The sequence below is a fragment of the Dipodomys merriami genome, unplaced genomic scaffold (assembly GCF_024711535.1).
Source record: "Dipodomys merriami isolate MVZ:Mamm:240054 unplaced genomic scaffold, mDipMer1.0.p SCAF_11, whole genome shotgun sequence".
Classification (NCBI taxonomy): domain Eukaryota; kingdom Metazoa; phylum Chordata; class Mammalia; order Rodentia; family Heteromyidae; genus Dipodomys; species Dipodomys merriami.
In genome coordinates, this window is record NW_027202382.1 from 47,954,105 (window position 1) to 47,974,429 (window position 20,325).

The window sequence follows — 20,325 nt, forward strand, 5'->3', positions numbered from 1 at the left end:
TGTAGTCACGTTGGGGCTGTGACTGGGGCAGGCGCCAGGCCTGGCACAGCCCTCAGGGGCCACCGTGTCTCTCTGCTCTGCCCTCCAGAACATGCCGAACGTCCGAGACCACGACGCCTCGGTCTACCTCCGCCTGCAGGGGGACGCCCTGTCCCTGGGTGGCTATGAGGCCAACCCCATCTTTTGGGAGGAGGTAAGACCTGAGGGTTCTGGGGTGGGAATGAGAGGTGCCTGGCCCCCCTGGACTCCAAAACCTGGCACCTTGACACCTCTGGAGCAGGTTGAGGGGTGTCAGCACTGAAATCGGGGCGTTGCAGGCTGTGGTCTGCCCTCCTTTCCCCAGGGTCTCTCCACCTGGCATGTGATTGGAGGCCACAGTAGCATAACTCCATGGCTATTTGCAAGTCAAATGCTGTCTATTTTCTGGCAAAGGGTGAGACTTCTATTTAGTTTCAAACAAACAGATAAATAATGCATTAAACATGCTCAAGGTTTTACATTCTTCCTTGGCTTTTTTTTTTTTTTTTTTTTTTTTGATCAAGGATGGTATTCTACCACCTGAGCCACAGCTCTACTTCTGCTTTTTTCTTGCTGGTAAAGTGGAGACAAGAGTCTCTTGGATTTGTCTGCCTAGGCTGGCTTCGAACCTTGATCCTCACATCTCAGCCTCCTGAGTAGCTAGATTACAGACGTGAGCTACTGGTATCCGACTAAGTAATACAATTTCCTAAAAAAAACAAAACAAAAAAAATCTTTAAATTGTAACTATAAAGGTGATGTACAGAGGGGTTACAGTAACATAAGTCTTTTTGGACAACGTTACCCCTTCCCTTGCTCTCTTCCAGCATAGATAGTATTTAAAATTGTGATATGAGATTTGTTTTTCTATTTTTTTGTCAGTGGTGGGGCTTAAACTCAGAGCCTGGGTGCTGTCCTGGAGCTTTTTTTGCTCAGGGACAGTGCTCTACCATTTTGATCCACAAGTCCACTTCCAATTTTTAAGTGGTCCATTGGAGATAAGAGTCTTACAGGGACTTTCCTGTCTGGGCTGGCTTCAAACTGAGATCCTCAGATATCAGCCTCCTGAGTAGCTAGTGTTATAGCCATGAGCCACTGGCACCCAGCTTTGATAAGAGATTCATAAGGCCCTGGATTCCATCCCTAGTGTCCCAAACAAATAACCAAGTAGGTAAGTAAGTAAATACCAGGAGACTAGATAGGATCAGTAAGGATGAACATAGAAAGAAGCAAAGGTCCAAGAAAAGAAGAGCAGATATGTTCCAGTATCAAGATGTTGGGAAGATGAGTGAGAGTTGGCAAAGGATAGTGAAATAGAGCAATTGGAAAGGAGTAAGTGCAGTGTCCTGGCAGCCACATTAAGAAAGAAAAAAAAAATAACCGTGTGTGGAAGATGCTGATGAATATGACTGAGGATTGATTGTTACCAACATGTCACCAACATGTTAGCATGGATACAAGCAGTTTTGGTGGAGTAGTTAGGATGAAAACTGGATAAGAATAGAAGAGAAATTCGAGACCTTTAAGTAGTCTAAGAATACTTTTGGCGGCTGGGAATGTGGCTCAGTGGTAGAGTGCTTGTCTAGCATGCATGAAGCCTTGGGTTCGATTCCTCAGTACCACATACACAGAAAAGACTGGAAGTGGTGCTGTGGCTCAAGTGGTAGAGTGCTAGCCTTAAGCTAAAGAAGCTCAGGGACAGTGCCCAGGCCCAGAATTCAAGCCCTTGGACTGGCCAAAAAGAATACTTTTGGAGCTGGTTCCGGTGGCTCATGCCTATAATCTTAGCTACTCAGAAGCAGGGCTGGCAGGGCTGGCTGGGGACACATTCCTGCTCTGCCCTTATAGGTGTCAAACAAATTTGCCTTTGGCCTCTTTGACCTGGACTGGGACGTGTTCAGCCAGCACGTCGAGGGTGCCATCCACCGTGTCCCGGTGCTGGGGACGACAGGAATCAAGTCCACGGTCTGCGGCCCGGGTGAGTGGAGAGGCCGAGGTAGGGGTATGTGGCGTTCGGGTCCCAACGTGACACCCACTGGTGGCGGGCCTCTTCCTGGGGTGGCCTGGGGCTGACCCTGAGCTTGCACCTTCACCCAGCCCCATCTCTCTGGCATTGCCGTGATCTTCCTCTGCTGCCCAGATGCCCAGGCCTGGCACAGGCAGACGTTTGCTCTGGCCCTTGGCCGCCAAAGCGTCTTCCAGCATGTGCAGTCCCCAGCCAGGGCTCTAGGTCCCAGACTAGACTCATCCCTGGCATTTGGGGTTTTATTTGTAGAATGGAGATGAGCTACCCTGTCGCTGCGGCCTGAGGGTCAGGGAGAAGGCCGGAAGGGCCCGGGCCTTTCTGACGTAATGTGTACGGTGTGGCACCCAGCCCTGTCCCCATGATCCCTGCTGGCCTTGCCACGCCTCGGCCTCCATCCTCTGTGACTCCAGCCGTCCACAGGGCCAGAGACCAGCCCCATGCAGCCAGCTTCTTGGCCAGGGGGTCTGAACCCCAGGCTCTCTGGGCTGGCCCCTGGGAAGCTGCAGCAGAAGGGTGGGCTTGGCCTCCAGCTCTCCACCAGGGGCTCTGTCCTGACTCTGGGGTCAGGGTCAGGGTCCGAGGCCACCAGCTGGGGTCCCGGGTGGCGCTGGGGAAGCAGGAGGCCATTCCTGACCTTGGGGGCCAACGTGAGGTGTGTGAGGCCCGGCAGGACTCTTCTGGGCTGGGTGCGGCCCAGTGGGCAGCCACCCGACACCCGGGAGGCAGCATCCGTCCACGCTGTGTTTTCCCCGATGAAGGGCAGCTTATCTATGCCCAGGATGGCCGGGCACTCAGGCCAGGGCTCCAACCCCAGCGAAAGGACACAGGGTGGACTGTCTAGAGGAGGAAGGGAGTCAGTGCTATGCCAGGCTGGGGGTATGTGTGGGGCGGGGCCGGCAGCGGGTGGGTAGAGCAGAGCAGTGACCCCATGGCCACCTCATAGAATCTCGTGGGAATGCCACCTTCGCCCTGTAGGGGGAGCCCCAGACCTCCAGTTAGAGAGTCAAGAACAGAAAGACAGTGTTATGCAAAAAGAAATTCTGTCCCCGCCAGACCCCAGTGGCTCATGCCTGTAACTCCCCTAGCTGCTCAGGAGACCGGGATCTGAGGACTGTGTTTCAAAGACAGCCTGGGCAGAAAAGTACTTGGAACACTTTCCCTCCACTTAGCCAGTAAAAAGCTGAGAGTAGAGGTATGGCTGAAGTGATAGAGCACCGGCCAGGGCCTAGGCCCTGAGTTCTCAGACCCTGCCCAGGTTTGGGAGCCCCGGGGTTGCCATCTGTGGAGTGGGTGACAGGCATCTCCTTACAGGGGCTGTCAGAAGACGAGAAGCCACAGGTGGGGTGCAAGCTGGGGGCAGACCGGCCACCTGCAGTGAGCTCTGGGGTGGTGGGGGACAATGAGGAGCCAGGAGGCGGCCTTGCATAGTCCCTCAGGCAGCCAGCCGGCGGCCTCGCACAGAGGGGAGGGAGGGGTCCGACGTGGGGGCGCCGTGGCCCTGGAGTCCAGCCTCGCTGTTCTGGAATACTTGGAGCTCCTTCCTGCACAGGTGCCAGCCCGGCCTGCGCTGGTCTGTGTGGCTCTGGGGAAGGAGGAGGTGCTAGGCCCGGGGGGAGGGCAGAGTGAGCTGGGTGCTGATGGGCACCGCAGGGCTGTGGCGGGGAGGGGAGGGCGCCGTGACTCATGGTCCCCGGGGCTCGCGGGGACTGACAGCGAGGAGCAAAGGAAGAGTCCCAGGGGCTTGAAATCCCCCCCCCCCAACGGTTCTCTTATTTTAATTAGCCTGGAAGCTGTCACTCTCCCACAGGCTCTATTTTGGGGGTGATGGTGTACATGAGGACATTGTGTCTCATCTCGGTGAGGGAGGTTTGGAGATTTGCTCTGGGTTTGAACCCGCGAGGGAAGGACAGGGAAGCCTCAGGTCTGATGTAGGGGGAGGCTTGGGTGGCTGAGGTCACGGGCCAAGCTGGGGGTCAGGACCGAGGCGACGCTGCCTTCCCGCTGGACCTCACTTGTCTGACCAGCTCATCCCATAGAGATGGCCGCCCCAGCCTTTGTCCTTGGCCTCATGGGACCTCAGCGGGGAGGGCTGGCCCTCCCTGACATCTTCACTGGGAGACAGTGATTGACTCCCACCTGGGCGCCCGCTGGGCTCTGTCCCCTCTTTGGCTTGCTAGGTGGATGGTGCAGTTTGTCCTGGCTATTTGTCCAGTCCCCACAGGTTCTTCAGCCAAGCTCAGATGACACATGTCCATCCAGCCTGGGCTTCACGTCCCCCGCAGTGCTCCCCTGAACACAGACTCCTCCCAAAACACGCACGAGACACTGCACCACCCGAGGCGCTGCATGCAGTGTGCTCACGCTCGGCGGAATGTTGAAATACTACTTCATATCTTTGTGTGTGTGTGTGTGTGTGTGCGTGTGTGCATGTGTTCACATGCATGTTCAAATCCTAGGACTTGAACTCAGGGCCTGGGCACTGTCCCTTAGCTTTTTTTGCACAAAGCTAGTGCTCTACCACTCGAACCGCAGCTCCATTATGGTTCTTTGGTGGTTCATTGGTGATAAGAGTCCTGCCCAAGCTGGCTTTGAACCTCAGCCCTCAGATCTCAGCCTCCTGAGTAGCTAGGATGACAGGCCTGCGGCATGGTCCCTGACTTCTCGTGTCCTTTCGCTGAACTTGTCAGGACTCATTTCCTGTGAACTGATGTGACTTCTGGTTGGGGTTTGGTACCAGTACCTGGGCACACACACCCATCTGAGTCCATCTGAGGATAAGCTGCCCTGTCCAGTTGGCCTGCCTGGACCACCATGTTATCCTGGTTTTACATGTGTGGAAACGAAGGCACCGAGGTCTTGTCTTGGGTCACACAGCTTGGAAGGGTATAGAGCAGGGATGAGCCTGGGCTCCATTTGTTTGATCCAAGTGTAGCTCTTCGTAATTGGGTCCCTGGTCTCTCACCTGTGCGCTGGGGTCTGTGGCCCACTGGCTGCAGATGGAGAAGGCTTCTCCTGAGAAATTTATGGTCGTTCATTCATTCATTCATTCCACAAACATTTATCCCCGCTGGAGTGGGGCTAAGGAGAAGAGGAGCTCTCGGATCCCTGCCCCTCCCTGCTGTCTTGGGGACCCCATCCTAAGTCCCTGTGAGCTGGAGGGAGGCTCAGGTCTCCCTGTCCCTTTCAGAATCCTTCACGCCTGACCACAAACCCCTGATGGGGGAGGCGCCTGAGCTCCGAGGCTTCTTCCTGGGCTGTGGCTTCAACAGTGCTGGTGAGTGGGGTCCCCGGGACTGGGGCTGGGGTCCCGGGGAGGGGGGCTGACTGTAGTCCTGGACTTCTGGCAGGAATGATGCTGGGCGGGGGCTGTGGGCAGGAGCTGGCTCACTGGATCGTCCATGGGCGCCCGGAGAAGGACATGTACAGCTACGACATCAGGCAAGTGTGTCCTGGAGCCCAAGGGCAGGGCTGGCCGCGCACGGTGCAGGGCTTGGCTGGGGGTCTGGGAGGCACTCTGGACACGGCTGAGCTGGGCCTGGACAGGTGTGGACAAGGATCACGGCTCAGTGGCTCCTCCGCCTTCCTCGGGGCCTTTGAGGGGACAGGACAGGGCCCCCATGGCCAGTGCCACCTCTGCTCCTAGCTGGTCCCCAAGGACAGCTGTCCTAGTGGCACTGGGCACCACAGGTACCTGGCAGGGCAGCCTGGCAGGCGGCAGCCCCAGGGGACCTCTGCTGGCTCACTGGTGCAGGCAGGGAGCAGATGCGGGGGGACTGCCGTCTCTGCTCAGGGCGCCCGGCACCCCTGCGTCTCTTCCTGGCCTGGCGAGGCCGCGGCGTCTGAGGGGAGTGGTGTCTGTCTGAGCCCCCAGGATGTCTCGGGCTGACGGCTGTTAGGGCTGCTCTGTGGCTCTGCAGGGCCTGCCTGTGCTGCGTTCCCCGACTCTCCCCAGAGAGGAATATTCCAGAAATGGTACAGCTGCACGAGGCCTCAGGGAAGGGCCATCCAAACCCCTCCTGCCACACACAGCCGAGCAGAGCCGCAGCTTGAAGCCACCCAGCTGCGCCACAGGAACCTTGGGCTGTTGTTGATCCCGGGATCCCCGGGGGGGTGTGTGGCACCGGGCTGGTTGGGGTCACTTGTCCCAATGCAGTATGCCAGGGTCACCCGGGGCGGTCAGTGCTCAGAAGAGGGTCAGCCTCCCCAGGCGTGAGCCAGGGGACATGGGAACCCCCTATGGCAGAGGCAGACAGAGCGAGGAGACAGAAGGGAAGTGTCAAAGGAAAGGAGAAGATTCAGCACCGATCACACCTCCCTCGTGCTTGTCTTCCGCTGGCCTGCCGCCTGCTTGTGACCCCAGAAGGTCAGAGGCATGCCTGTCCCCTCATCCTACAAATAGGACGGGGGCTCAGTGAGGGACATGCCGGGGGAAAAGCCAGTGTCAGCCGTGGGCCCCCAGCCACGTGCAGGGTCCAGAGCCCACTGGGCACCAGGTGGCACCCGGGCCAGGCCACTGCCTCCCTCTCAGCGGGGGCAGAGGTCACCTGCCCCTCCCCCCAGCCATGCAGCCTAGAGCAGCCATCTCCTCTGAGCTGCATTCCTGTGAATGTGGACAGGGGCCTGCCCCAAGACATGCTGGGTCCCACTCCTAACCACCCAGCCAGGGGCGTGGACCACTCTTGGGGAAGATCCTTCGCTGTGATACCAGGGGAGGTCTTAGGCGGAGCAGGTGGCTCTGGCTTTGGCTCTGCCATTACTCAGGCAGAAATGGCGGCCATGTCCCTGTGGGCCTCAGAGAGTGATGGGCCCCGTTGCCATCCTCCTGCTGGTGTCCGATGGCGCCCCAGCTGAGCTGAGGGCTGCATACTGCTGGTCCCCACGGGCAGGGTCAGTGTCTACAGCTGTCTGTGGGTGAGAGTGTGTCCCGCTCCACCCCTCCCCTGGCCCTCCCCAGGGTAGAATGAGCACCCCCTCCCAGCACTGTTAGAGCAGCTGGGGGCTGCCTGGCAGGTGTCCCTTGGCTCCGTGGGTCCGATGGTGAATGACCACAGACTGACCCAACAGCCAAGGGGCCTCGGGCCTCCTTCCCCAGCCTCCTCCTGAGCTGGATACAGGCTTCCTCTCAGGACCCTCGGGGGCCTCATCGCCACCTCTAGCAGCTCCCAGTTCAGTGTTGGTTGCTTATGGGACCTGTCTGAGCCTGGGGCCCTCAAACGTGAGCCGGGCCTTGCATAGGCAGCCGTGAGATACCCAGGGGAATCTGCACACGGCTCTCAGCCCTGGTCTGCACTGGGTATGAGATACCAGGAGAATCTGCACACGGCTCTCAGCGTGGGTAAGCGCTCCTGGAGGAGCAGTTATTCAGGGCCGCTGTCGGCAGCCACGTGCTCTATCAGAACCTCGTGCTGGCTGGAATCGTGCAGTCGGTCAGCCCCAGGGTGGTTCTGACGGGGTTCTCTGGAGAGATGGTGGCTCCTGGGGTCAGAGTGTGAGTGACCCTTGGCTGGTGGGGAGGGATGGAGAACAGGGACAGGGGAGAGGCTGGGTGGCCTAGTGCTGGGAGTAGCTCTGGCAGACAGGGGTCCAACTCCAGCCCCAGGCTCTGCAGATTGGCCTGGACCCAGCAGCTGCGTCCTGGATGCTAGGTGGTCACGCTGGTGGGTGGCCTGTCCCCAAACAGGCAGGGAGACCAGGCTGCAGGTGTGCTGCAGGCCTCTGGGCTCAGAGAGAGCAGGGGGTGCAGGGTGGAGCTGCCCCGCAGGGCTGGACGTACAGCCCCGACCGTGAGTGAGGACTGGTCCTGCAGATCCTCCCCAGGCACAACAGTGGGCCCCCAGCTAGCCCAGCGGTGCACTCAGCCTCGAATCTCAGACTCTGGGGGCCCAGCAGAGAAATCATTAAGGTAATGACCTCCACAACAGCTGGAGGGGAAGAGGGGGAAGGGGACCAGAGTTCTACAGGCTGCTGCTCTGAGTGTGTGTGTGTGTGTATGTGTGTATGCTCATGCACACACTGATACTGGGGCTTGAACTCAGGATTTGGGTGCTGTCCTTTAGCCTTTTTACTCAAGGTTAGTCCTCTACCTCTTAAATCACACCTCCACTTCTGGCTTTTGGCTGGTTAATTTGAGATAAGAATCTTTTGCCCATGGGCTGGGAAGGTGGCTCAGTGGTAGAGCGCTTGCCTTGCATGCATGAGGCCCTGGGTTTGATTCCTGAGCACCACATAAGCAAAAAGAAAAAAAGCCGGAAGTGGCGCGGTGGCTCAAGTGAGTGGTAGAGCACTAGTCTTGAGCTGAAGAGTTGAGGGACAGCGCCCAGGCCCAGAGTTCAGGCCCCACGACTGGACCAAAAAAAAAAAAAAAAGAATCTCCTGCCCAGGTTGGCTTTGAACTGAATCCTTAGGTCTCAGCCTTCTGAGTCACGAGGATTACAGGCATTAGCCACAGGTGCCTAGTTGTGCTGCTGTCTTTAAACTCTCTCTCTCTCTCTCTCTCTCTCTCTCTCTCTCTCTCTCTCTGCCTCACATACACCCTAGTCTCCCCTAAGATACACCCTAGCTCCCCTAAAGATCCTTTACTTGGCTGGGCGCCAGTGGCTCCCACCTGTCATCCTAGCTACTCAGGAGGCTGAGATCTGAGGATCGAGGTTCAAAGCCAGCCTGGGCAAGGAAAGTCAGTGAGACTCATCTTCAATAAACCACCAGAAAACTGGAAGTGGTGCTGTGGTGCAATGGTAGAGCACTCATCTTGAGTTAAAGGCTGAGGGACAGCACCCAGGCCCAGAGTTCAAGCCCCACGACCAACAACAACAACAAAAAAAAATCCTTGACACTGACTTCTGCCAGGTCTTTTGGAGTCCCAAGTCCTCCCTCCCATGGGTCACTCAGAGACAGGGTAATAGGATTAAGGCCAGAGCCCTATTGGGAGTGAGAATCACTTGGGCTGTGGATTCCCAGTGACCCACTGCCCAGCAGCTATGGTGGAGGGGAATCACAGGTGAGGAGCAGAGGTCACAGGTGAGGAGCAGAGGTCGCAGGTGAGGAGCAGAGATCTCAGGTTTGGGATCCATGCTAGAGAGGACTCTAGAGGAGGGCCTGGGGGTGTGGCCTGCAGGGGGCCGTGGCACACACGGGGCTCTGCAGGGGCGTGGCCGGCGTTGGGGGCCTGTTCTGCAGGGGTGTGGTCTCCCTGGGGGGGGCGGAGGGGAGGGGGTGTGTCCTGCATGGGCGTGGCTGGTGTTGGGGGCCACCCACAGGGGCGTGGTCTCCCGAGGGGCGTGTCCCGCCTAGGGGACGTTTCCCGCAGGGCGTGGCCTTCTCGGGGGCGTGGCCTCCCGCAGCGGCGTGGCCGCCCTGAGGCGAGGCTGTCCCCAGGGCTGACCCGTCTTCCGCTCCCGGTGCCAGGCGCTTCCACCACTCGCTCACCGACCACCCCCGCTGGATCCGGGAGCGCAGCCACGAGTCCTACGCCAAGAACTACTCTGTGGTCTTCCCCCACGACGAGCCGCTGGCGGGGCGCAACATGAGGAGGGACCCGCTGCACGAGGTACCCCAGCCTCCCCTGCCGCGGCCCGCGCTCGCGGGCGCCTGGGGGCGGCGGGGTGACCGAGGCTGGCGCTGAGCGCGGGGCTGAGCGCGGGGCTGTGGGCTGGGCCTGCTGCGCCCTACACCGGGTCAGGCCGGGAGCCAAGGCGCTGTCTCCGCAGGAGCTGCTCGGACGAGGCTGCGTGTTCCAGGAGCGGCAGGGCTGGGAGCGACCCGGATGGTTCAACCCCGGCGGAGCGGCTCCGGTGAGTGCGGCCGGGGAGGCTGCCGTCTGGGGCCCGGCTCCAGGCCCGCCCGCTGCGCCCCACCCCGGCCCGAGGCCCGCCCGCTGAGGCTAGGCGTGTGCGAAGCCCAGCGCCCTTGTGGGCGCACAGGCCCGAGCCCCGTCCTCACCGGGCCGGGCTTTCGGGGCTCTGCCTGGGCCGAGCGCCAGCCTGCGCCCTGCGGGAAGGGAGGAAGGGTCCCCAGAAGGCAGGAGCAGCCCAGAGCGTGGTCCCGCGTTCCGCGTGTCTTTGGCACCTCCAGCTGTGGGTTTCTGTCAGCAGGAGGCCGGCTGGGAGGAGGAGCTCACCTCAGTGTGATCGGCTTATCCACAGCCCCGCGTGGGGAGGGGCCCTCGGGGGTCCACAGGGGAGGCGCAGCCAGAGGCGCACCCTGGGCCGGCCCCAGGGTCCCCGAGGACCGGGCACAGAGGCTGGCCTGGGGACCTCCGGCCTTTGATGTTTGTTTTTCTTTTTGCCAATCCTGGGGCTTGAACTCAGGGCTTGGGCACTGTCCCTGAGCTTCTTTCGCTCAAGGCTAGCATTCTACCACTTGAGCCATAGGGCTACTTTCGGCACTGAGGAATCGAACCCAGGGCCTCATGGATGCTAGGCAAGCGCTCCACCATGAAGCCGCGTAACATCCTGCCTTTGATCCCAGGAGTCTCAGCCGGCGGTTTTAACAGCTTGGGGGACAGGGTGGGATCAGAATACTTTAGGGTCTGGATCAGCAGGCTTCGGGACCACCCAGAGCCAGCCTGGGGCAGCCCTGCTGGTGGCACCGGCCGTTGGCGGGGTGTCCTGCGGGGGTCTCGGGAGAGGGGAAGGGCCTCTGTGGACTGGGCTGGGAGCAGGGCCCTCCGTGTCCACCTCACACTCTCTCACCTGGGAACAGGAGATGGCTGCCACTCACACCTGCCAGGTGCCAGCGTTAGGAGCAAGGGTGTCACAAGGAGCAGAAACCCAGGGGCTGGGGCAGTGAGAAAGACGGGAGGGAGGGAGGGAAGGAGAAAGGAGGAAAGAAGGAAGGCAGGAAGGGAGGAGGAAGGAAGGGAAGAGGAAGGAAGGGAGGAGGAAGGAAGGAAGGAAGTGGATGATGTGTGTATCCACTGCCCCAGGTCCTTGACTACGACTACTATGGGGCCTATGGGCACCCGGCCCACAAGGATCACGCCTACAGCCGGCTGCTGGAGGACGAGTACACCTTCGAGTTCCCGCCGCACCACCACGTGGTAAGCACCGCCCCTCCCGCCCTCTCTCGGGAGAGGCCTCGGTGGAGCTGCCCAGGGGTGCGGGCCCTGCCAGCACCTCGTCTTTCCTCCTACGCCCTCCGCTCTGCCTCAGTGCCACAGTGACGGCAAGATGTCTTCCTGACCGCTCCCCTCCGTCTTCTGCACCTCAATTCTGCCACAGCTGGGCTTGGGTGTTGGTGCTTCTGCTGAAGGCTGCAGGGGCAGGGGTGAGGCAGAGCATGCTGGGTAGGCTGTGTGGCCCCAAGGCCAGGGCCCTCACTTCTCTGAGCCTTTCTGGTCCAAGGCTGTGTGAGCTCTGCGAGGGAAGGGGTTCTTCTTCCTGGGGCCCCCAGAGGGCTCCCACCCCTAGTTGTAGCGGAGCGGGTTTGGGACGAGGCGGGCTTGCTGACCCAGGCATCAGACCCTGGGTGGGCCCTTCGTGGTAAGCCAGCAGAGGAGGCTGTGAGGTGGAGACTGTTTGCTCTTAGTGGGCTGGTGAGGCTGGCGGCCCCTTGCCCGAGCGCCCTGACTCTGCACATCAGGGTCAAGGGCACAGGCATCAGGCCAGGCCTGTCTCCCACTGACCAGGACAGCTTGGGGAGCGTGGCAGGGGGTCCTGGTGCCCAGAGGAGGTGGGATTGGCGGTGCCCGCTGCTCGAGGCCCCTGGCTGAGGTCCTCCCCACACTCCAGAATCTCCACGTTTCTTCAGCCAGGGCTGTGTGTTTGCATCTTGCACACTCCGGCAGCCTCAAAGGGAAGGGACCATCTATTTCCACCGTTAGTGATACGTGTCTGCCAAGGCCTCGGAGACGGAACCGGGAGGACTGTTTCTCCAGAAGGTTGGCAGCTGGTGGGCCGGCGTAGTGCCCAGTCCCCGGCGGCCGCCTCCGGGGAGTGCATGGGCTGCGTCTGGCACCTCCACACCTGCAGCTCGGCGAGCCGCGGGACTCCCGGCCCTCCAGGATGTGGGAGCTGGGGGAGATGCCAGCTTGGCTGCGCTACTTCATCCGGCCTCCGCAAGCGCGTGGAGCCGTGAAACACGCACACGGTCTCCACGCTGGCGGCTCCCCAGCGCCGCAGACAGCAAGCAGACACCTAGGAATCTGGGCTTTTCTGCAGCCCGGCGGTGTCAGCAAAGGCACTGTGGTGGGCACTCTGTGAAGCCGGCGGTGTCTGCAGGGGGAGCTTATACTCAAGCCTCTTCAGGGTCATCTGCGCTGCAAGTGCCTTTGACGGGCTTTAGACTTTTAAAACTTTTGGTGATGCCCCACTCATCTCCTTTGACCCATTTTCTTGCTTATGCTTTTGGCGTTCTGTGTGTCGGACTCTAACCCAACACCAAATACATTTACTTCCATGTTTCCTTCTGAAGGCTTTCGTGTTAACCCTTATTACTATAATTTTTTCTACTTAACTCAGGTTTCTGATGCATTTTGAGCTAAATTTTGTGCTTGGTGTGAGGGAGGGGTCCAACTTCATTCTTGTGTGTGTGTGTGTGCGTGTGTGTGCGTGTGTGTGCGTGTGTGCTCGCATGCATGTGCGCACATGCGTGCGATCATCCTGGGACTTGATCCCAGGGCCTGGGTTCAGTCTCTAAGCTTTTATTGCTCAAGGCTAGTGCTCTGCCACTTCAGCCCCAGTTCTTCCAGCTTTTTCCTGGTTCATTGGAGATAAGAGTTTCATGGACTTTTCTTCTTGGGCTGGCTTTGAACCATGATCCTCAGTTCTCAACCTCCTGAGTGGCTAGAATTACAGGCGTGAGCCATCAGTGCCTTCCTGGTGATTCATTCTGGCAGCTGGTCATCTTGGTTTTGCAATACTGCCTGCAAGAAGCTCTTAATCCTCAGGGAAATCCGTTGGCACCTTTGTGGAAAGCTAATTTGACATCAATACAAGGGGTTTCTTTCCAGACTGTCCAAATTTTATTCCATTGGACTGTTGATCTGCATATCCATCCTTAGGGCCGTGCAGCACTGGGCTTTGTAAGAAGTTTGTAAGAAACTTTGTATGAACTTTGGAAATCAGAAAGCATGAGTATTCCAACTTTTTTCTTCTCCTTCAAACTTGTTTTGGATACTTTGGTCCCCAGAGAATTTTAAGGCTGCATTTGTCAGTGTGTGCAAAGGAGACAACTGGGTTTTGACAGGGATTGTGCTTTCTCTGCACGCCGGTTTGGGTGTGTTGTCACTTTAACAATAGCTAACCTCCCATTTCGTGAGCTTGGGGGTGTTTTTTCCTTTTACTTAGATCTTTAAACCCCCTCAAAAACATTTTCTAGACTGGAGAGTACATATTTGGCATTTCTTTTATCAATTGAATCCCAAAGCATGTTTGTTAGTTTTTATGCTATTGTGAGTAGAATTATTTTCTTCATCTCCTTCCCAGATTGCTCAGTGTTCATATAGAGAAGCACAATAGATCTTTTTTATTTTTCTTTTTGTACATTGATCTTGTATCCTTCAGTCTGTTGAACTGCTAGTTCCAGCATTTACCTGCCTGAGTCGTCCACAAGGAGGGAATTTTTAGTTCTTCTTTTTCAAACTGGATGCCTTTGTTATTTTTTTTCTTGCCTAGTTGCCTTGGCTAGGGCATCCACTGAGGTATGGAGCAGAGGTTGGTGAGGGTGGATAAACTGTGTTTCTTGCCCATAGTGTGGGCTGTGGGCCATGGGTGAAACACCGTCGGTGTGCTGTTGGCGAGACTTCTGCAGGTGCTGTTTGCCAGGCTGTGGCCTGTCCTGCTTCTCCTTTGCTGTGGGATTTTATCCTGGCCAGGTAGACTTTGTCAGATCATTTTTCTGCCTCCATTGGACAGTGATATGGCTTCTGTCTTTTAGTGTATTAAGATAGTATGTTGTGTGAACTGATTTGGGGCTTTAAACAAACCTCATGTTCCTGGGATACTCTAGTGGATGGTGGTTTTCCATCCTCCCTTTGTGTTTGATTGCTATGTTTATTGAGGGTATTTACGTTTAGCCTTAAGGGCATTGGTCTGTAGTTTCTTCTATCTTTTGTTTTTGCATCACTTCTATCTTTTGGGAACATTTCTTACTGTTACATTGTTTTTAGGGGATTTTATGAAGAGTTAGCATTACTTCCTTGGAGCATTGTTGTTATTACTATTATTCTTAGCAATCCTGGGGTCCAAACTCAGGACTTGGTGCTGGCTAAGCAGACACTCTACCGTCGAATCATACCTCCAGTCCTTTCTTTGCACTTTTGTCTTTTTGCTAGTCCTAGGCCTTGAACTCTGGGCCTGGGTGCTGTCTCTAAGGCTTTGTGCTGAAGGCTAGCACTCTACCACTTAAGCCACAGCTCCACTTCTGGCTTTTTGTAGTTAACTGAAGACAAGAGTCTCACAGATACCAGGTGCCAGTGGCTCACGCCCGTCATCCTAGCTACTCAGGAGGCTGAGATCTGAGGATTGAGGTTCAAAGCCAGCCTGGGCAGGAAAGTCTGTGAGACTCTTATCTCCAATAAACTACCAGAAAACCAGAAGTGGTGTTGTGGTTCAAGTGGTAGAGTGCTAGCTTTGGGCTGAAGAGCTGAGGGACAGTGCCCAGGCCCAGAGTTCAAGCCCCATGACTGACAAAAAAAAAAAAAAGGCCTCACAGACTATCCTACCTGATTTCAAACCATGATCCACCTCAGATCTCAGCCTCCTGAGTCGCTAGGATTACAGGTGTGAGCCACTGGTGCCTGGCTTGCACTGGTTATTTGGAGATAGTGTAGTGGGGAGGGGCAGTGAGACACTCAGTCCACAGTGAAAATGTAAAAGATTTTATTGAGCAAAAAGTGCTGGTGTGCCAGGACCGCACCTGGAGTTGGGATCCCAGGAAACGGCCCTGAGGGCCAGTCTACATCAGCTTTTAAGCATTTGGGACTAGGGTGGGGAAAGGGAGAGGCTGGGTGTTGGTTTTGGCCAATGATTGTTACAAGAAACGTGTGCCTTAAGTTTAAATTTCCAGCCAAGGTTTTGCTTGTCGGAAGCAGGGGAATAGAACAAAGGGTGGTGATGGTTCTGCTGGGTTAGGGCTCTCATTGCTCAGAAAACAGCAGAAGCAGAGTTATAGAGTGACAGGGTTATGGAGTTGCAGAGTTACAATTACAGTTACTAGCTAAAGTAACTAGCTAAAATAACGAGTTACTAGGGAAGTCTTATCCACGGCACACTTACATTTATTTCTTAAAACCATTCAGTATCCATTTTACATAATCCAAGTCAAATATCATATTCCATCTTTATGTCCTCCACCATATCATTAGTGTCTTTGCTTCTTGCCCAGGCCTGTGCATAGACTGCTGGTTGCCTATTTTATATTTCCTATTACAGCTGGGTAAGAGGCACACGCCACCATTTCTAGTCTCTTTCATTGATATGGAGTGTCATGGATTTCTATGCCTAGGCTGGCTTAGAACTGTGATCCTTTAGATCTCAGCTGAGATGACAGGCATGTGCTATTGCACCCTGCTTCTGGGTAGAAGGTATCTTGAGTGTATGCCTAAGCTATCCTGGAAGTTAGAGCCTCCTCAATCTCAGCATCCCAATTATCCAGAATTGTAGGTATGAGCCACTGGCACCTGGCTCTTTGAAAATGTGCCCCTGGATAATGTGCCCCTGAAGACATCTGGGGCTATGCATTCTTGTGTGGGGATTCTGGAAGAACCCATTGAACCTCTTTTTGTGAGGTTCCAGGAACATTTTCTGCCCTTCAGCCAATTTCAGACTTGTGTCTTTCCAGGAAGCTCTTTCCTTACAATCTTCCTTATGTAGTCCTGAGTCCTCTATAGGGTAGGTAGTGATGTCTCCTCCTCCACTCCTTTTCTTTTTTCTTTTTTGGTCATGGGTCTTGAACTCTAGGCCTGGATGCTGTCCCTGAACTCTTCAGCTCAATGCTAGTGCTCTAACACTTGAGCCACAGAGCTACTTCTAGTTTTCTGGTGGTTAATTGGAGATAATAGTCTCATGGCTTTTCTGCCTGAGACCAGCAGCCCCTGGTCTTTGTGTTGTTGTTGTTTGCTTTGGTTTTTTGAATAGTTTTTATTATCTTCAGTGGTTGTATGAAGGAGTTACCATTCACCGAAGCAGTTGATGAATACAACACATCTCGATCGATGTTACCCCTCCAACATTCTCACCTGCCCCTCCTAACTCACCCCTTTCCTTCCCTACTTTAATTTTAGGCTATGTATTGATTTTTTTGCCACTTAACAAGGCAATGCACTGTGTGTAGTGCATCTTGATCTGTGTCATCACTTGAACATCTTCACCCCCTTTGACTCATCCCTTCTCTTACATTTCTCAATTCTGTGGTGTATACAATGAATTCTTGCCTTCATTTCCCCCCACCTCCCCTGCTCATTCTAACACCCCTCTCTCCTTGGCCCTACCCTTCCCTCTAGTCTCCATTTCTTGATACTTATTTTGGTGGACTTTACTTTGAGCCTTCTCTCTGGGTCCTTGTCTCTAACTAGAAGTATGCCAGTTTGGTTGATCTCTTCAAGGGCTGACTTTTGGCTCAGCTGCCATTTCTGTTTTCATTCCATTTCATTCCATTGCTTGAGGCCTCGTCATTCTTTTCTTGTGTTTGCTCTTTTCCTGGTTCCTCAGCATGCAAGGTTGCCTGTGAGTTGGAGATTTTCTTTTCCAATGTAGCATAATCGAGCACCCCCTCCTACCACCACGAGCATTGGCAAGTTGTTTTTCACTTTTATCTCTCCCCCAGTAGCTTTTAATAGCCCTCGTGAGTTTCCCATTAGGAATATCTTGTTTGTTTCCCACATACTCATGGGTTTCCTAATTTCTCCTCTGCTGCTGATTTTGAATTTAACTCTGTGGTGCTCAAAGAGTCTTCTTGATGTGATCTTAGGGCTTCTGAGTTTTCCGCGCCAGTCCTATTCCCCTGTGCTGGGAACAGTGTGTCCCGAGGTGTTCTCAGCCGGGCCGGGCAGGAGCAAGACTTAGGAAGAGCTGGCCCCACCACAGGCTGAAGGGCAGGGCCCCCTAAGGCCTCTGAATCTCATCCCATGGGACTTTGCAGATCCAGAAGGAGTGTCTGGCCTGTCGGGGGGCCGCTGCTGTGTTCAACATGTCCTACTTCGGGAAGTTCTACCTGCTCGGTGCAGATGCCGGGAAGGCTGCAGACTGGCTGTTCTCTGCAGATGTCCACAGACCCCCTGGTATGGGGCTGGGCTGGGGTGGCCCATACTCTTCTCATACTTTGCCCCAGATGGAGCTCCACAGACCCAGCCCGGGCATACAGATGAACTGGCAGAAAATGGGAGCCCATGGCTGCTTCTTCTGGACCCAGCTCAGCTCCACTGTCCAGCCTCTTCTGCCCCATGGCCAGGCCCTTGCCCTGGGACCTTCCTCTTTCCTGCACCCCGCCCTCCCTCCTTTCTCCTCCCTTTCTGCTTCCTTCTTCCTTTGCTGGGAGGCAGACGTGGTGGCAGGCCCCGGGCAGCATCTCTGGCCCTCCGGGGTCCCGCCTCTCACAGGGCTGCCAGAATAATAACTCCTGGGAGCTCAGCACACTTGAATTTTGGATACATATTGAATAATTTTTAGCACACTACATTCCATGTACTTCGCTTCTTTTTTTGTCACCCATCCACCTACCTCCTTACTCACCCATCCCATCCCCAGACCCACACGCCCTCATTGGTGTTTGTGTCCCGTGGATGCCATCACTGAGCTCCACAGATGTATCAGTGGCTTCACAGAGCAGCCACAGGTGCCACAGCTCACCTCCTGACCCTGCAAGCCACGGATGCTCAGCAGAGGCACCAGCCAGGCCTCACCAGGGCCCCTCCTGCCTCTTCCGGTCAGTGCAGCGGGAAGCCATGCTCTTGATTAGCTAGCAGGCATTTCTGCCATCTGCCTCTGATGCCACCTGGCCTTCTTCTGCCATTTTCCTTCTTATGAGGATGCAGCCACACTGGAAAGGGGCCTGTAACAATGACCATCTGGTCAACCGACCAGCCAGTACCCACCTGTCACTCCCACAAACACCTCCCACTCACCCTGTGCCTCTCAGCCTGCCCTTACCCATTCATCATCCACCCATCATCTGCCTGCATGCATCCCCTTATACCCATCTGCCACCTGCTACCTCATTTCCTCCTCCTCTCCTACCCTACTGTGCCTCTGCTCATTACCCATGTACCTGCCTGTCTCCTCTCCCACTCCTTGTCCACTTATCCATGCACCTCTTCCTCACCCCATCATTCATTTATCACCTCCCCCTCCTCCCTTCATTCATCCATCCACATTCCATCCCCATCCATTCATCTACCCCACCCCTCCCCATCTATCCACCCACTTATCCATCCATCCATCCATCCATCCCTCCATCCATCCATCCCTCCATCCATCCATCCATCAGTCCATCGTCTACCCTATCCACCAGTTATTGCCCACTGTCCATCCATGTTGCCACTTACTCTGCAGATCTTGCTAGGGACTTGTGCTGTTCAGGTACCATGCTGAGATGGAAATCCCATGGTTAGGAACTTGTCAGTGAGATGAGTTGAGATGAGGGTGAAAGGGAGGAGCCAGGTCCAGGCAATTCAGGAGGAAAGCAGCCTCTGCCCCCCAGGGTGGCATTGTGGATGGCTTGCCCGTGGACAGCCAGAGTTCTCCAGATGCTAGCCAGGGCTCTCCAGATTCTACTCAGGGGTTCTCCAGATTCTAAGTAGGGTTTTCCAGATTCTAGCCAGTTTCTCCAGAATCTAGACAAGCATTCTCCAGATTCTAGACAAGTGTTCTCCAGATGCTAGCCAGGGTCCTCCAGATTCTAACCCGGGATCTCCAGATTTTAGACCAGGGTTCTCCAGATTCTAGCCAGGGTTCTCCAGATTCTAGCCAGAGTTCTCCAGATTCTAGTCAGGGTTCTCCAGATTCTAGCCAGGGTTCTCCAGATTCTAGTCAGGGTTCTCCAGATTCTAGATAAGGGTTCTCCAGATTCTAGCCAGGGTTCTCCAGATTCTGGCCAGGGTTCTCCAGATTCTAGCCAGGGATTCTCCAGATTCTAGCCAGGGTTCTCCAGATTCTGGCCCCGGGTTGCCTTACCTTGAGGCCAGCAGCTCTAGGGCTGGCACAGATCTCGGTTCTTCTATCCTAGGCTCAACAGTGTACACCTGCATGCTGAACCATCGAGGGGGCACTGAGAGTGACCTGACAGTCAGCCGCCTGGCCCCTGGCCCCCAGGCTTTCCCTTTGGCTCCTGCCTTTGAAGGTAAGAGATGCTGTGGAAAGCGGTGTTGCCATGGCTACAGCCTGCTCTGGCGACTGGTGGTCACTGGTTGGACAGGGCTAGGCTGCTGAGGGCAGCTCTGTAATTACCTGCCATGCCCACTGTCATTGGGGCCTGGAGATTAGAGGTCTCAGTTCAGGCTAAATGCAGGTTCTATTCAGGCAGCAAGGCTGGTGTGTGAGCACTCAGCGATTATGTCTTTTAACCTGTCTGTCTGTATGGTGGCATTTTGGAGCAGCCTCAGCGTGGATGCCTTCAGCTGCCCAGCGGTCAGCCTCTCTCCCCTCCCCGCCCCAACCGGACATCCATGCTGGACTGGCTTTCTCAGCTTCCAGACTTCCGCATGGGCAGATATCAGTGTCCAGGCTGGAACCCAGATGGCCTCTGCATCGTCCCCCCCTTCCCCCCCCCCTGCCCCCGGCCCCGTGATGGGTAGCTCAGCACTTGAGTTCTCACTGGGTCATGCCCACCTGCCATCTTCTCAACCCCCAGACCCACCCCTCAGTGGTCACACGGGACAGGGGAGGGAGTGGGGGTGGCCCTGTCCAGGGCAAGCGTTAGCTATTCAGATCTCATCCCACCTTCCAGAGGGGGTGGAGGCCAGCCAGAAGCTCAGGCCACTGGGAAGGCTGACCACTTCCTCCCCCTCCCCTGCTGGTCCTCCATGGGGCTCAGTCAAGATTCTCTGAGCTGAGTCCCAGACTGAGCCCCTGGCAAGTGGGTCAGACCCTTTGTCCACATCTCCAGTCACAATTCTTTGTTGTTGTTGTTGTCAGTCATGGGGCTTGAACTCAAGGCCTGGGCTTTTTCTCTGAGCTTTTTCACTCAAAATTAACACTCTATCACGTTGAGCCACGGCACCACTTCTAGTTTGCTAGTGGTGAATTGGAGATAAGAGTCTCATGGACTTTCCTGCCCAGGCTGCCTTTGAACTGTGATCCTCAGATCTCAGCCTCCTGAGTAGCTAGGATGACAGGCTTGAGCCACCG

The 20,325-nt window shown here is 55.8% G+C and overlaps 1 protein-coding gene across 5 annotated transcripts in view; it reads left to right on the forward strand.

Annotated features, from left to right (window-relative positions):
- Nucleotides 1-20,325, forward strand: part of Sardh (sarcosine dehydrogenase) — a 49,682-nt gene that overhangs the window by 11,409 nt on the left and 17,948 nt on the right. For all 5 annotated transcript variants that reach the window (XM_070014997.1, XM_070014994.1, XM_070014996.1 and 2 more), the window contains exons 8-16: nt 89-193; nt 1,867-1,996; nt 5,232-5,318; nt 5,392-5,482; nt 9,449-9,590; nt 9,751-9,834; nt 10,968-11,081; nt 17,123-17,261; nt 19,205-19,318. In XM_070014997.1, coding sequence (XP_069871098.1) covers nt 89-193; nt 1,867-1,996; nt 5,232-5,318; nt 5,392-5,482; nt 9,449-9,590; nt 9,751-9,834; nt 10,968-11,081; nt 17,123-17,261; nt 19,205-19,318 — 1,006 coding nt within the window. The remainder of the gene's footprint in view (nt 1-88; nt 194-1,866; nt 1,997-5,231; nt 5,319-5,391; nt 5,483-9,448; nt 9,591-9,750; nt 9,835-10,967; nt 11,082-17,122; nt 17,262-19,204; nt 19,319-20,325) is intronic.